General features: G+C 51.9%; 1 protein-coding gene across 3 annotated transcripts in view; it reads left to right on the plus strand.

The window, feature by feature from the left end:
- NISCH (nischarin) overlaps positions 1 to 15,181 on the plus strand; it is a 37,491-nt gene that overhangs the window by 9,721 nt on the left and 12,589 nt on the right. For 2 of the 3 annotated variants that reach the window (XM_019023250.3, XM_004034285.4), the window contains exons 4-13: positions 5,608 to 5,656; positions 6,565 to 6,728; positions 7,054 to 7,149; positions 8,485 to 8,580; positions 11,206 to 11,358; positions 12,334 to 12,402; positions 12,857 to 13,042; positions 13,209 to 13,337; positions 14,459 to 14,572; positions 14,894 to 15,005. In XM_019023250.3, coding sequence (XP_018878795.1) covers positions 5,608 to 5,656; positions 6,565 to 6,728; positions 7,054 to 7,149; positions 8,485 to 8,580; positions 11,206 to 11,358; positions 12,334 to 12,402; positions 12,857 to 13,042; positions 13,209 to 13,337; positions 14,459 to 14,572; positions 14,894 to 15,005 — 1,168 coding nt within the window. The remainder of the gene's footprint in view (positions 1 to 5,607; positions 5,657 to 6,564; positions 6,729 to 7,053; positions 7,150 to 8,484; positions 8,581 to 11,205; positions 11,359 to 12,333; positions 12,403 to 12,856; positions 13,043 to 13,208; positions 13,338 to 14,458; positions 14,573 to 14,893; positions 15,006 to 15,181) is intronic. The other variant, XM_019023249.3, reaches the window with a different exon arrangement.

The raw sequence follows: 15,181 nt of genomic DNA on the forward strand, positions 1-15,181 counted from the left end.
AGTAGCTGGGACTACAGGCATATGCCACCGTACTTGGCTAATTTTTGTACTTTTTGTGGAGGTGGGGTTTCTCCATGTTGCCCAGGCTGGTCTTGAACTCCTGGGCTCAAGTAATCCACCCACCTCGGCCTCCCAAAGCGCTCAGTTTACAGGTGTGAGCCACCACACCCAGCCTGCGGTGTGGATTTTAATAACAAGGAAAGAAAGCACTACTTGTTTACTAGCCCACTTTAGGTGGGAGCACAGGGGTTGCCGCCTGTGTGAGTGAGGGGCACACTGCGGCACTGGCCTGTTGCTATGCTGCTCTTCAGATTGCTGTGTCCTGACCCTCCTGGACGCGTGGTGACAGGCCTCATCCCAGAACCCCTGGAACAGAGGTTTCCAAACTCAGTGAAATGGAATCCCACCCGGAATTCTAGCACACCATGTGGGCCGGGACCTCCAGCTATGGTGGACTTGGAGGCAGGCAGAGGCGAGTTTATCTCCCACCCCTACTTCCCAACGGTTTAGTCCAAGTCAGTCATTTAACCTGCCTGTGAGCTGGAGGCTGGTGAGCTGGGGTCCTTGTGAGGCCTGCAAGGGACTGTGCAGTGAAGGTCAATGGCTTAGAAGAGTGTTGGGCCTGAGGTTAGGGCTGACCACGTGCTAGCCATTACTAGGTGGTTCAGGAAAGAAAAGGAATTCATTTCTCTTGAAAGGTGTTTATATTGTTGTCTTCTTTTAAAGTTAGTTGGCTAGAACAAAGATCCTTTTCAAAATTTGGAATCGGGCTATGTTGAACTGTTACAATCTTAGCATTGGCTTTAGCATCCAATTTATTTCCATAATTTGTTTTAGTTGCAAAGTACTGAGGCTGTGAATTACAACAGATTTTCTTTTGAACTTACAGTCTTGCAACTCTCTTCAGTTAAAGCTGAGGTTTGAATCCATCAATGGGGAATTTTAGCTTAAAGTTGAATCACACATATTATGCCTGACTCCTGCTAGAATGCCTCATACCAACATAAATTAAAGTGAGACGAGGAGGGCCGGGCATGGTGACTCACGCCTGTAATCCCAGCACTTTGGGAGGCTGAGGCAGATGGATCACAAGGTCAGGAGTTCAAGACCAGCCTGGCCAACATGGTGAAACCCCTTCTTCACTAAAGATACAAAAAATTAGCCAGGCATGGTGGCACGCACCTGTAATCCCAGCTACTCCAGAGACTGAGGCAGGAGAATTGCTTGAACCCAGGAGGCGGAGGTTGCAGTGAGCCAAGATCGCGCCATTGCACTCAGCGTGGGTGACAGGGCAAGACTCCATCTCAAAAAAAAAAAAAAAAAAAAAAGTGAGACAAGGATTCCAGCTCTTAGCATGTGTGTCTCAGCCACACTTGGGGATGGCCTCAGTGACATGTAATTCACTCGCTGGTTAGTGCCCCACAGATAAGCACGCTGCCTGGGTGTGTACCAAGCCGAAGCATCTAGGCCTGGCCTGGGGTTTGCACTGAGTGTAGGTGTATGTGTTTTGAAGTATACTTGGTTGCAGGGCATGTGCGCAGGCATGCTTAGTGAGAATTTAAGTTGCAGGACCACAGCCCAGCTAGTGTTTACATGAAGCTCAAACCTTTGCCCACGGCTACACACCAACACAGAATCCCGGCAGGTGGTGGGCTGGTGGTGCGGCTGATCTCTTGGTCAGTAACACACTGGGAGGGTGAGTGTTAACAGTTTGTAAACATAGCTGATACTAAGTTTCTTTTTCTTTTTTTTTTTCTTTTTTGAGACAGAGTCTCACTCTTGTTGCCCAGGCTGGAGTGCAATGATGCAATCTCGGCTCACTGCAACCTCCACCTCCCGGGTTCAAGTGATTCTCCTGCCTCAGACTCCAGAGTAGCTGGTAGTACAGGCATGTGCCACCATGCCTGGCTAATTTTTGTATTTTTAGTAGAGACGGGGTTTCACCATGTTGGCCAGGCTGGTCTTGAACTCCTGACCTCAAGTGATCCGCCCGCCTCGGCCTCCCAAAGGGCTGGGATGACGGGTGAGCCATCGTGCCCAGCCGAGAATGTCCTTCAAAAAAAAACATTTCAATTCAGACATTTATGGCACCCCAAAGCAATTCAAGTCCCTTCAGCACAGATGGGGTAGGGCATGCGGGCTCGGGCCACTGACACCCCACCCCGCCTCCTCCTGGCGTGGGGAGGCCTGACTCTGCCCACCTTTACTCATGAGCCCAACGTTTGACCAGCGAACTCTCTGAGGAGGCCCATGTGCTAGGTTTGGGGGCTGAGGCATTTCTGTGCTCTTCTCTGGTTCAGTCTCCCTCCCAAGGTGAAAAACAGCCTGGAAAACCAAGTAGAAAGTGTTGCAGCAGTATGTACTTCTGTGCCCTAAAGAGCAAAATTGTTACACAAATTGCTTTGAGATTCCTTAGAAGTGAAAGCTTTCTCTTTGCTTAGCAGGAGCCGGTGGCCCTTACTTTCTCTCAACTTTCCATGTGTTCCAGAAATTCCAGCCCTATCCCCTTAGAGGGGCTGTCATCCAGGAAGGTGATTTCATTTTTCTTTTAGAGAGACAGGGTCTTGCTGTGTTGCCCAGGCTCGACTCTGAACTTAGGGGCTCAAGTGGTCCTTCTGCCTCAGCCTCCCAAGTAGCTGGGACTACATGCCTAGCCCAGGGTGATTTTTTTTCTCTGTGTTCTTTCTGAGCTGACACCAGCTACTTGAAGAAATGTGCCATTGGCCGAGCGTGGTGGCTCACGCCTGTAATCCCAGCACTTTGGGAGGCCAAGGTAGGCGGATCACTTGAGGTCAGGAGTTCAAGACCAGCCTGGCTAACATGGTGAAACCCATCTCTACTAAAAATACAAAAATTAGCCGGGTGTGGTGGCGCAGGCCTGTGATCCTAGCTACTCAGGAGGCTGAGGCAGGAGAATCACTTGAACCCAGGAGGTGGAGGGTGCAGTGAGCCAGGATCACGCCACTGCACTCCAGCCTGGGAGACAGAGCGAGACTCCGTCTCAAAAAAAAGAAGTGTGCCGTTGAAAATGAGGTTTGTTCAGTACTGATCGTGGGGAACCCTTTCTCCTGAGATAACTGTAAGAGCCTTGTGTCCTGAGAGGCCCTGGAGCTATTCTTGGGGAATTGAGGTGGGCAGAGATTGGCAGCCCCTGGGACCTGCTTGGCTCCAGGCGATCTGACAGCAGGGAGGATTGCGAAGTACAGATCTGTAGACGGGGCGTGGTTTTCAAAACCATCCGTGGAGGCTCTTCCTAATCTTCAGTTCTTCACAGCTGCCAAGGAAAATGTCATTTAGCTTATGTGGTTGCAAGAGACTGAAGTTGAACTTCAGAGCACACCCACCACCTCTGCCCTCACTTCCAGCCGGAGCCCTGTCCTGCTCTGTGCCTGCCGTGCCCCTCTCCTTGCCCTTTTCCATTCGGCCCTGCACCCTGCCAGTCCCTTAAAGCTGTGGCTCTGTGTGCTCATTTTGCTCCCTTTGCTTTTTGTCCACGGGATACAGGGAGGAGTTATTCTCATGCTGTATATAAACTGAATTTCAAGCAGATTAAATGAATAAACACATTTTTTAAAGGACCAAAAGAAAATTAAGAGAATATTTTTATAATTGTGGAGTGAGAGAAGAGGCCCAAGAAGTCATGAAGGATAAAAAAAATTAGAGGTTAAACAATGTAAAAATGAAAAACCTCTGTCAGAAAAAGCACCATGAACAAAGGTAAAAGGTATACGCAGACTGGGAGGAAATGTTTACAACATATAAACCACCATTAAAATGGCTACAGTGTATAAAAGATAAGAAAGAGACAAACAACCCAAGAGAAAAACAGGAAAAGGACACCCTGTCTCCTGTGTCTTTAGAATCCCATAAACACGTGAATTGCTTGTCCTGGTGGAAGCGATGTTCCCAATGTTCCTGTGAGTTATGAGGATTATGCAGCCTCCATCTGGAGCTGTTTACGAAAAGGCCTGTTGGCTGCCATCTGTCGATGAGTTAAAATTCCTACCTGTGGGATGTGGGGGGTGGGGGGCTGAGGGCCTTGGGGGCACTGCCAACCCCACAGTTATTACACTGAAGTGCCGAGGCAACGGGTTTCATATGCAGAGGCCCAAGGCCAAGGGCTTGAGTGTGGCTTTGCTGGTTTTTAGCCATGTAAAATTGAGGGTGTCGGTGCTTGTCCACCTCAGGTTGTTCATTTGTGAAACGGAGCTCAAGATAGAAGCTTCCGTTGCTGGGTGCAGTGGTTCACACCTGTAATCCCAACAATTTGGGAGGCCGAGGTGGGGGGATCTCTTGAGGCCAGAAGTTCAAGACCACCCTGGGCAACATAGTGAGACCCTGTCTCTACAAAATATTTTCTTAAAAATTAGTTGGTTGGCTGGGGGCAGTGGCTCATGCCTGTAATCCTGGCACTTTGGGTGGCTGAGGCGGGGTGGATAACTTGAGGACAGGAGTTTGAGATCAGCCTGGCCAACATGGTGAAACCCTGTCTCTACTAAAAATGCAGGAATTAGCTGGGCATCTTGGCGCATGCCTGTACTACCAACTACTCGGGAGGCTGAGGCAGGAGAATCTCTTGAACCTGGGAGGCGGAGGTGGCAGTGAGCCGAGATCACACCACTGCACTCTAGCCTGGGCAACAGAGCAAGACTCCGTCTCAAAAAAAAAAAAAAAAAAAAAAAAAAGCAGGTTGTGCTGATGCACACCTATAGTCCCAGCTACTTGGGAGGTTGAGGCAGGAGGATTACTTGGGCCCAGGAGTTCCAAGCTGCAGTGAGCTATGGTCATACCATTGCACTCCAGCCTGAGTGACAGAGCAAGACCCTGTCTCTATTTAAAAAAAAAAAAGAAAAAGCAGTTATCTCTTTTCCTCTTGTAGGATGTTGGGAGGATTCAGGAGCCTTCAGTGGCTCAGGGCATGACCCAGTATGAATTAGGATCCAAGCGTGTTGTTTGTATGACTGGGGGCTTGGCCTTGTCCTGCCTCCTTCATCACATCATTTAAAAAGGAAATCCTTCCCGCTTCTTTCTTGGGACCCTGGGGCTGAGTGTTACTGTTGTGAATCTGGAAGGGATGAGCACAAGAAGAAAACAAGTGTTCACTCTTTTCCTGAGACACATTTGAAACGTGAGAGGAAGTGGAAATGGTCATTCCCAGGGAGGGTTAGCTCTGGGTGGTCCTTCATCCCACCAGGGTGATAAGAGCCTCTCTTCCAGAAAAAACAGGACTTTTCTCTCTGCCACACCCTCTCCTAGGAACACCCAGAGCCAGTTTTGGGAGCTGCTGGCTTCCCAAAAGCCCTTAGAGTAATGCAGCTCTGCTGGCCTCCTGGGCTACAGTGCCCTTGGCCCTATGGACTGGAGTCGCAGCATTAGGCTGATTTCCCTTCTGCTTTGGAGGAGACATTTCAGGTATCCACATAACTAGAATACTTAGTTTCCCTTTCTAAGCTTCTTGCTTCATTGTAGGTTTATGCCCTCCTTTCTTTAGTTTAACTTCCTAGAGAGATGGCACTGGCACAACAGAGGGGATAGATAGCGGGGAATGTGACCCCAGGGACTGGGGTCAGGTGGACTTTCTAAGGGCAAATTTTGTATTCTCTGCAGGAGATAAATGGCATCACCGCGGCACTGGCTGAAGAGCTCTTTGAGAAAGGTATGTGGCCACATGTCCCTGAAATACTGAGCATAAGTTGTGTAGTTTTATGAGGCGGCCAGAGGCACAGGATGGCATAGAAGTCACTCTGGAGCCCACCTACCTCCCCTGTAGGTGGCCAGGTCTGAGGAGCTGTGGTCCCTCAGTACTCTTGAGTACCATGTCAGGGGCTCAGCCCAGACTTGGGCTGTGTTCCAAAGCACTGTGGTGGGTGCTGGAAGGTGGGTAGCACACTGCTCCCTTGCACCTGGTTTGTGCTTACCTGAAAGGGCTCAGATGGCAGATAGAAGCTGACCCTGGGTCCCATCCCTGCCAGAGAGCAGAGTTATAGTAGCTCATGTGTGATGAATGCTTCCTGTTTGCATCTTACTGCCTTCCCCCAGGAGCCACAGGTATAGGGAAGGATACGGGGTCAGCGGCCCAGTCACCAGCCTGAGGGCACATGGCTGGGAGGAGTGGAGCGAGGACCAAGCAGCAGTCAGTTGGGCTCAGAACCCATCCTGCTTCCAGGCTCTGCACCATGCTGGCACCATAGGCCTGCGCCTGACCTGGGTGTTTGCGTTTCGGAGGTTGCAGCATAGGTGTGTCACCCAGAATGCTGCCTCTCTCTGCAGCCTCACTCTGGCCCAGTGCCTTTGGTCTCAACTCAGCCTCACTCCTCCCTCAGTGGCTCCCCAGCCTCACAGCCCCACAGCCCTGCCCTCCTCTGTCATCACATGTCTAGGGTTGCCCTGTGCCTAGCAGGCACCCAGGAGGGCAGCAGCTCCTGCATGCCCAGGGCGCTGGCTTTGCCCTGACACAGTGGGTGCTTGCCAACTGCTTGTTGACAGAAAAGATGTGGAAATCCTGGCTGCACGAGGGCTGGGGCTGCGGCTGGACACTTATCCTTCAGGGCATGGCTCTTGCAGGAGAACAGCTCCTGGGGGCCGGCGAGGTCTTTGCCATTGGACCCCTGCAGCTGTATGCCGTCACGGAGCAGCTGCAGCAGGGAAAGCCCACGTGCGCCAGTGGGGATGCCAAGACCGACCTCGGGCACATCCTGGACTTCACCTGTCGCCTTAAGTACCTTAAGGTAAAGCTGCAGCAGCTCAGTCATGGAGAGCCCCGCAGTCGGTGGGGGTGCAACCTGCGGGGGACTGGCTGGCAGTTTGTGTGAAGGAGACCATGGGGGACTGTTGGTGGAAGGAAGGCCGCCCGGTTATTCTTGGCACTATGCTTCTGGCTGTGGGCACCAGGGGGCAGTCGTGACCCAGTGTCCCGTTAAATTAAGTCCTGGCCTGAGCCTGCTTTGTTGAAGGCAGAAGTGGTCAAAGTTGTCTTCAACTTGTCAGCTGCTGCAGCACTCCCCGATGGGCGTGCGGCACTGTTCCCAATTTAAGCCTTATCTTTGGCTTCAGGTTTCTGGCACAGAAGGACCTTTTGGGACCAGCAACATTCAGGAGCAGCTCCTGCCGTTCGACCTATCAATATTCAAGTCCCTGCATCAGGTGGAGGTAAGGCCCAGTGCTGCACAGCATCCTCTTGCTCCCAACTCAGAGGCTAGAGAGTGTTTGTGATGTTGGGTGTCCTAATTTAATCATAAGGTGCTGTGCTTTCGTGTTTGGCAGTATGTGACAGGTTCTGCGTAGGTGACCAGGCCCTCTGAAGGCGGAGAAAGAGAGGCCTCTCCTGTCCCTGGCTGGTCTGCACACACCTTCCCTGGCGTGAGCTGCAGGGGCGGTTAGCCAGGGTGGAGCACCAGCACCTGGCTCATTCTAGGACTCCTCATAGGGGCAGGGGGCATGTGTACCTCAAGTTCAAGTCCTGGGAAGTCATCCTGGGGGTCAGACAGAACTAAATACAAGTCTTTATTTCCCAAGGCCGATTGGCAAAGAGCTTTGAAGATGCCCTGCCCTCTGGGGCACCCACACAAGAAACACTCTGCATTTGTCACTACTGGACTCTTTGGTTTGCAATGCCAATTTTAGCATTTTTGAAAAGAAAAGTCAGTAATGAATACAAAAAAAGTTTTAAAGCATAATTTTTTGAACATGGCTTTTGTGTTCTGCCCTGTGGCCCCATGTCTCCTTGATTGAATCTTCCCAACAGCCCTGTGAAGAGGGCACTTTTATTTCCATTTTACAGTTGGGGAAACTGAGGCTTGGGCAGATAAGGAAGTTTGGCCAGGGCCACACAGTTAATGAGTAGAAACCTGGGATTTGAATTCAGCTGAGACTGCCTCCAGAGCCTCTGCTGTGCACTGGGCTGTTCTGTCTACAGTGGTCTAGGGAAACTTGTGGTGTGCCCTGCTGCCGATTGAGGACAGGGAAGTGAAGGGGAAACCCGACCCAGCCCTGCCAAGCAGGCTGAGGCTCTGGATCTGGGTCTTGGGTGTGCTTGGGCAGGTGGCTTGGGGAGTGTGCTTTGACCTGTGGCCTGCCCCTCCTCACCACAAGACAGCTGAGTTCCATGGAGTGGGGGCTGGGTGAACAGGAGGATCCACCCCACTCGCTGTGCTGTGGAGGCCCCTTGTTCTCCCCAGCAGTTTCCATGACCCACACTTTATGTTCACCTGCCAAGCCCCAGGCAGCCCTTACAGAGGAAATGGAATTTGTGGTCCATTGTGAGTCTGAGAGGCCAGGCACCTTTCTTACTAGATACTTCAGGGAATGTTTGATCAGCACTGACACTGGGAAAAAGAGAGACTTTGGTCTTGAGTGGCCTCCCATCTCTGAGGATTTGGGTTGCCCGTCATTGTGCTTTTGTATGGGGGTAGGAAACACCTGCATCTGGGGACTTCTGATGGAGCAAGGATTCTGTTTCTGAGATGCAGCTGTTCTTTGTTCCAGATAAGTCACTGTGATGCTAAGCACATCAGAGGGCTGGTCGCATCGAAGCCCACCTTAGCCACGCTGAGTGTCTGCTTCTCAGCAACCTCGATGAAGGTAAGCTTCACCTATATCCTGCCTGGGGCAATGTCTGTGGATCAGGGTCCTGGGCTGTGGTCTCCACCACTAAGGATGGGTGAGGACACTGCTATGTCTATCAGTATTCAGAGGCTGGACCTTCCGTGGGGTAGGTACACACTCATGAGGGGCCTCCCAGCACTTGACAGCCCCTGGGACACTTTAGTTCACATCTGCATAAAAAGTTCGTGTTGTTAACAGGACATTTTAAGGAACTTGGCTTCTTTCCCCAAAAAATAAAAAATGTCATTGGTGTTTTTGTGTTGTTTTGTTTTTGTTTTGAGCTAGAGTCTTGCTCTGTAGCCCAGACTGGAGTACAGTGGTATGATCTCAGCTCCCTGCAACCTCTACCTCCTGGGGTCAAGCAATTCTCCTACCTCAGCCTCCCAAGTAGCTGGGATTACAGGTGCCTGCCACCATGCCCCGCTAAGTTTTGTTTTTTGTTGTTGTTGTTGTTGTTTTTTGAGACAGAGTTTTGCTCTGTCACCCAGGCTGGAGTGCAGTGGCGTGATCTTGGCTCACTGCAAGCTCTGCCTCCCGGGTTCACGCCATTCTCCTGCCTCAGCCTCCCAAGTAGCTGGGACTACAGGCGCCCGCCACCACACCCAGCTAATTTTTTGTATTTTTAGTAGAGAAGGGGTTTCACCATGTTAGCCAGGATGGTCTCAATCTCCTGACCTCGTGATCCACCCGCCTTGGCCTCCCAAAGTGCTGGGATTACAGGCGTGAGCCACAGCGCCCGGCCTAGGTTTTGTATTTTTAGTAGAGACAGGGTTTTACCACGTTGGCCAGCTGATCTCGAACTCCTGACCTCAAGTGATCCACCAGCCTCAGCCTCCCAAAGTGCTGGGATTACAGGCATGAGCCACTTCACCCGGCCGTCATTGGTTTTTTAATGAACAAATTGCTAAGCTGTGGCAAGTGGCGGGACCTTTATTAATTAGATTGATAACTAAGCTTAGATTGCTCCTCTAAGCTTTAGCAATCCCTGGCTAAGCACTCATTTGTATCTTTTTCCCCACGGCTTGATTAGAAGGTGAGGTTGTGGAAATGCTAGGCCATGTTGTTTATACGTGAGCAGCAGAAACATTCAAATTGGGAATGTTTCTGTTTACCTTTTTATGGATTACATCTTGCTAATGTTAAAATCTTTCCCTGGGTATAGAAAAGGCATGTAGTGGCTAATATTATGACTTAAGGTTCCTGATCAAGACTTAGGTTTGGGCCAGGTGTGGTGGCTCATGCCTGTAATCCTGGCATTTTGGGAGGCCAAGGCAGGAGGATTCCTTGAGCCCAGGAGTTGGAGACCAACCTGGGCAACATAGGGAGACCTTGTCTCTTAAAAAAAAAAAAAAAAAAAAAAAAAAAATTGGATTTGGTGAAAAGTTTTCCTCTTGAGGCTTGCAGAGAGTGTGTTGGGCCACCTGGTCCCTCTCCGAGCACTTCTCACTGTCTTGCTGAAGGAGCCCAGGGCGACCCATTGTGAGAAGAAAGGTCTTGTCAAAACCAATAGGCCTGCCTTTCTCCATTTTGATGGTCTCTGGGCTTTGTGCTACTCCCCTTATCTTAGCATTGTCTGACTTTATTCCTGTGAAATAATGGTTTTAAAGGCCTGGTGTCCACAGTGAGGACCACATCATCAGCTTGGAAAGCACAGCTGCCTGGAAACTGAATTCTCACCTTCAGCCTCTGAGAAGCTAGAAAAGATGGTTGGCTGGCCAGTAGCAGTGGCTTGCACCTATAATCCCAGCACTTTGGGAGGCCAAGGCAGGAGGATCACTTGAGCCCAGGAGTTTGAGACCAGTCTGGGCTATGTAGGGAGACCTCGTTTCTACAGAAAAAAATTTTTTAATTAGCTGGGCAAGGTGGTGTACGCCTGTAGTCCCAGCTACTCAAGAGGCTGAGATGGGAGGATTTGCTTGTGCCTGCGAGTTTGAGGCTGCAATGAGCCATGATGGCGCCACTGTACTCCAGCCTGGGTGACAGAGTGAGACTGTGTCTCAAAGAAAAAACGGCTAGGCGCTGTGGCTCACGTCTGTAATCCCAGCACTTTGGGAGGCTGAGGTGGGTGGATCACCTGAAGTCAGGAGTTTGAGACCAGCCTGGCCAACATGGTGAAGCCCCCATCTCTATTAAAAATGCAAAAATTAGCCAGGCATGGTGGTACACACCTCTAGTCCCAGCTACTGGGGAGGCTAAGACAGAAGGATCGCTTGAGCCTGTGAGGCAGAGGTGGCAGTGAACTGAGATTGCGCCACTGCACTCCAGCCTGGGTGACAGAGCGAGACTCCATCTCAAAAAAGAGAAAAGGCTAGAAAAGGCATCACCAGGTCACCAGGGCAAAGGCCCTTTGGGCTTGAAAAGCATTGCTCCTAAAGCAGGGCCAGGACTTATTCTAAGTGGCTGTTATGTGGTAAATTGTTCAGCTTTGAACGATTTCACAATCGTTTAAAGACATAGGAACCAAAGGCATGCTTTAATGCAAGTTTACTTCCACGTGCTAAATATGCTCCAGCCCTTCCTTAAATTCTGCAACGACTGTGTTCCCAGTGAGTGTTGCGTGAGGGCCCGAGTGTGGTGCTCCACACAGATGTTTTTATGCAGGAAGTCCTTGTTCCTGAAGCCTCAGAATTTGATGAGTGGGAGCCTGAAGGCACAACCCTAGAAGGCCCTGTGACTGCCGTCATCCCCACTTGGCAGGCATTGACCACGCTTGACCTGAGCCACAACAGCTTCTCTGAGATCGACGAGTCTGTGGTATGCTCTCAGCAGCAGGTGCCAGGGGTTTCTCTGGCCCCACCAAACCCTGAGTTTGAGTATTTAACTCAGCTTTTTTAGGAGGGACCACGGAAAACCTATATCTAGTGCTCTGTGCATTGCCTGCCATTTTAAGTTAATTACAAAATGGGGGCTGGGCGCGGTGGCTCACACCTGTAATCCCAGCACTTTGGGAGGCCGAGGCAGGAGGATCACTTGAGGTCAGGAGTTCGAGACCAGCCTGACCAATGTGGTGAAACCCCATCTCTACTAAAAATACAAAAATTAGCTGGGTGTGGTGGCGCACACCTGTAATCCCAGCTACTTTGGGAGGCTTAGGCAGGAGAATCGCTTGAACCCGGGAGGCGGATGTTGCAGTGAGCTGAGATAGGGCCACTGCATTCCAGCCTGGGTGACAGAGTGAGACTCCGTCTCAAAAGAGAAAAAAAAATGGGATCATTTAAAATTGGTGAGGTAGTACTTAGAACCAAATAAAACATAATAATTTCATGTAAATTTGGTAAACTATAACACACTAAGTGATGACATTTGCTCCAAAGGAGCAGAGCAGAGTGGAGCAGAAAAATCACTCCTTAGATGACAGATGTGCCCATGAAAGAATGACACCCAGAGGGCATTTGGGCAGTAAGAGTGTCGTTCCCGTGTTTGTGCTGCTCAGGGAGTGTGGGCAGGGTTGAAGAAGAACAGACTCTCTTCTCTGTCTGGGACCTTGCTGTGTGTCATTTTCACAAGCCAAGTGTTCTGAGTAGTGCCCAGCACTGGGGGCCCTGTGTGTGCCTTTGGATGTGCTACTGGCTGGGCAGCGGGAGATGTCCCACCAGTGGTCCTGCAGGGACGGCCCGTGGGAGTCCATGGTCGGGAGGAAGCGTCCTGGGGTGCCCGTCCACTGTGTGGGGGACCGTGTTTGGGGTCCAGCCCCCTACAGTAACATCGGGTGTTCTTTTCTTTCACAAGAAACTGATCCCAAAGATTGAGTTCCTGGACCTGAGTCACAATGGATTGCTGGTTGTGGACAATCTGCAGGTAGTGCCTTTGGAGACCAGTGCTGCCCGCACACACTCCCAAGGCCCCGCCCTGAGATTTCAGGAGACTGACGCAGGCTTGGGAATTGGCCAGGGGTTGTAAGGGCAGGGGTTGCTGTCTTCGCTTTAGGATCCCAGCAATGCACTGAGTGATTGTTGCTCTAGTTCCAAAGAATTAGGAAGCATGAGTAAATACAAACCAGGCATGATGATGCACCTCCGTCCTGAAGGTGGACAGCCATGTTTTCAACGCCCACCCCAACTGTCTGCAGGGGTGCCACTGTGCTGTGGCATGTGCGGCAGAGAAGAGGGACTTCCCTTCCTAAAATAACTGTCAGAGTGACTTGCAGAACTGGGTAGCTTGGGTTGGAAGGCCCATCCTGCCATTAGTGTCAGGCCCCTATCTTTGGAGACTTGACCTGAGCCACTTTACGCTGTTCTCCACGCCGCTGCAGCACCTGTATAACCTTGTGCATCTGGACCTGTCCTACAACAAGCTCTCCTCCTTGGAAGGGCTTCACACCAAGCTGGGGAACATCAAGACCTTAAACCTGGCAGGCAACCTCCTAGAGAGTCTGAGTGGCCTGCACAAGCTCTACTCACTGGTCAACCTGGATCTCCGGGACAACAGGATCGAACAGGTGAGCCCAAGGAGCTCACGGTTTTGGGATTTCTGTGCCTTGGTGTGTATCATGTTAAAGAAGAATGTTAAGATTCCTTTCATTTAAAAGAGACCATGAAACGTGTTGGCGTGTTGCTGAAGTGTTAAGAGAAGGGACCAAAGGGGATGGAACTCATACCTTGCAGATGGAGGAGGTCCGGAGCATAGGCAGCCTCCCGTGTCTGGAGCACGTGTCTCTGCTGAACAACCCTCTGAGCATCATCCCCGACTACCGGACCAAGGTGCTGGCTCAGTTCGGAGAGAGGGCCTCAGAGGTGAGCCCCAGGACAGTCAGAAGAGCCCAGGGAGACCCTCGGGATGCAGTCAAGTCTGCATGGGCGGTAGGGGGATATATGTCCATTGTTCTACCCTTGCCTGCTTCAGAAGGAGGTCCTGTCCCTTAGGGGCTTTTCAGTTCTGGGAAGTCCAGTATCTCCCCAGGAAAAAGCTCCCTTGCATCTCCTGCCCCTACTGTCTGGGATAACATTGTTTATTCTAGGAAAGGGGCAGAAATAAGATCCTTAAAATATTCATATCTCCTGGACAACCTGTGGCCATAGTGCCTGACTGTAAACCCAAAGGGTTTGCCTTTGCCAGTGTAGCCCAGCCTGGTGTCTGCTGCCCCTCGCGGTGTCTGTGCACCTGCCATGATGCTGACCAGGCACCCTTAACCAGGTTCACCCATCGCCTGGGCCTGGAGCAGGGCCCCTGATTCTCTGATTGGTCCTTGGACCTTCTGTTCTCCCAAAATCCCAGGTCAGAAAATACCTGGGAGTCTATTTGTGTCCCACCTCCCTCTTTGTGGCCGCAAGTGCCCCTTCCTCCACACAGTCACAAGACCATGAGATGCCATCTCCTCCCCTCCTGGGCTCCAGACTTTGGGAAGCTCCCAGGCCACAGAGTGTCAGCTCCTGTCCAGGCCCTTGGGACCTTCCCCCATTCAACCACCCTACCCAACCCCCCACTGCCTGCCAGCCACCACTCCCTCCCGCATTTGCAGGTGGGGGCCCTGCCCTCTCCTGCCGCTGGTTCCCCTACCCAGGAGGCTCTCCCATCACTCTTTTGAGAGTCTGCCTCCCACCTCTAACTGGGGGCTTAGTTCAAGTTGCCCCCTTACCCTAGTCCCAGCTGCCCAAGAGCTTGCTGCCTCCTGTTCTTGGTGAGGGACTCCAGAGACAGATGTGGGACCTCCCTGGACCCCTCCAAGGCATTCCCAGGTCACTTCCATGAGTAGTGAAGAGCCGCCTCTGAGCAGGCTGAGCCTCCCTCAGCCTATGGTGTCCTCACGTGGCCTGGCCCACAGCAGGTGCTCACGCCTCCTCCTCAGCAGGGCCCTACCATCCTCCTGCCATGCTCACCAGTCCCCATGCTGATAGCCACTTTCTGGATGCTCTAGGTCTGTCTGGATGACACAGTGACCACAGAGAAGGAGCTGGACACTGTGGAAGTGCTGAAAGCAATTCAGAAAGCCAAGGAGGTCAAGTCCAAACTGAGCAACCCAGAGAAGAAGGTGGGTTTGTGTGGCAGGTGGGAGGGCAGTGGTGCAGAGCCAGCCGGGATAGGAGCCAGTTCGGGGGGCTTGGGCCATGGGACTGCTCAGGGCTGCCGAGTCCCAGCTGCGCCCCTCCCTGGCTGCATGACCTTGGGCAAGTCGCGGCCTCTCTATTCTCTGTGGGTTGGGGACAGTGGTAGTTCCTGCTCTAAGGATATGATGAGACCATCTTTACCACCCAGTTGGTGGGAACCGTTGCGCTCCCTCCTCACACCCCTGGCCTTGGGGAGCTCTGTGCTTCCTCTTCTCTCCCGGGCTGACTCAAGCACTCATCCTCAGGGTGGTGAAGACTCCCGGCTCTCAGCTGCCCCCTGCATCAGACCCAGCAGCTCCCCTCCCACTGTGGCTCCCGCATCTGCCTCCCTGCCCCAGCCCATCCTCTCTAACCAAGGTAATCGTGTATGTATCTTGCTTCTAGTGGAGCCACACAGCCCTGCCTGGGCCCCCTGGCTGGGCTGGGGTTGGGGGAGAGGTGCCAGCACCTGCTTCCAACAGGGTCAGACACAGGGAGGGCAGTGCCTTCTGCAGACTGGTCCTTGCGGGGGGACACATGGCAGGGGTGCCTGG

Source organism: Gorilla gorilla, chromosome 2, assembly GCF_029281585.2.
Source record: "Gorilla gorilla gorilla isolate KB3781 chromosome 2, NHGRI_mGorGor1-v2.1_pri, whole genome shotgun sequence".
Taxonomy (NCBI): domain Eukaryota; kingdom Metazoa; phylum Chordata; class Mammalia; order Primates; family Hominidae; genus Gorilla; species Gorilla gorilla.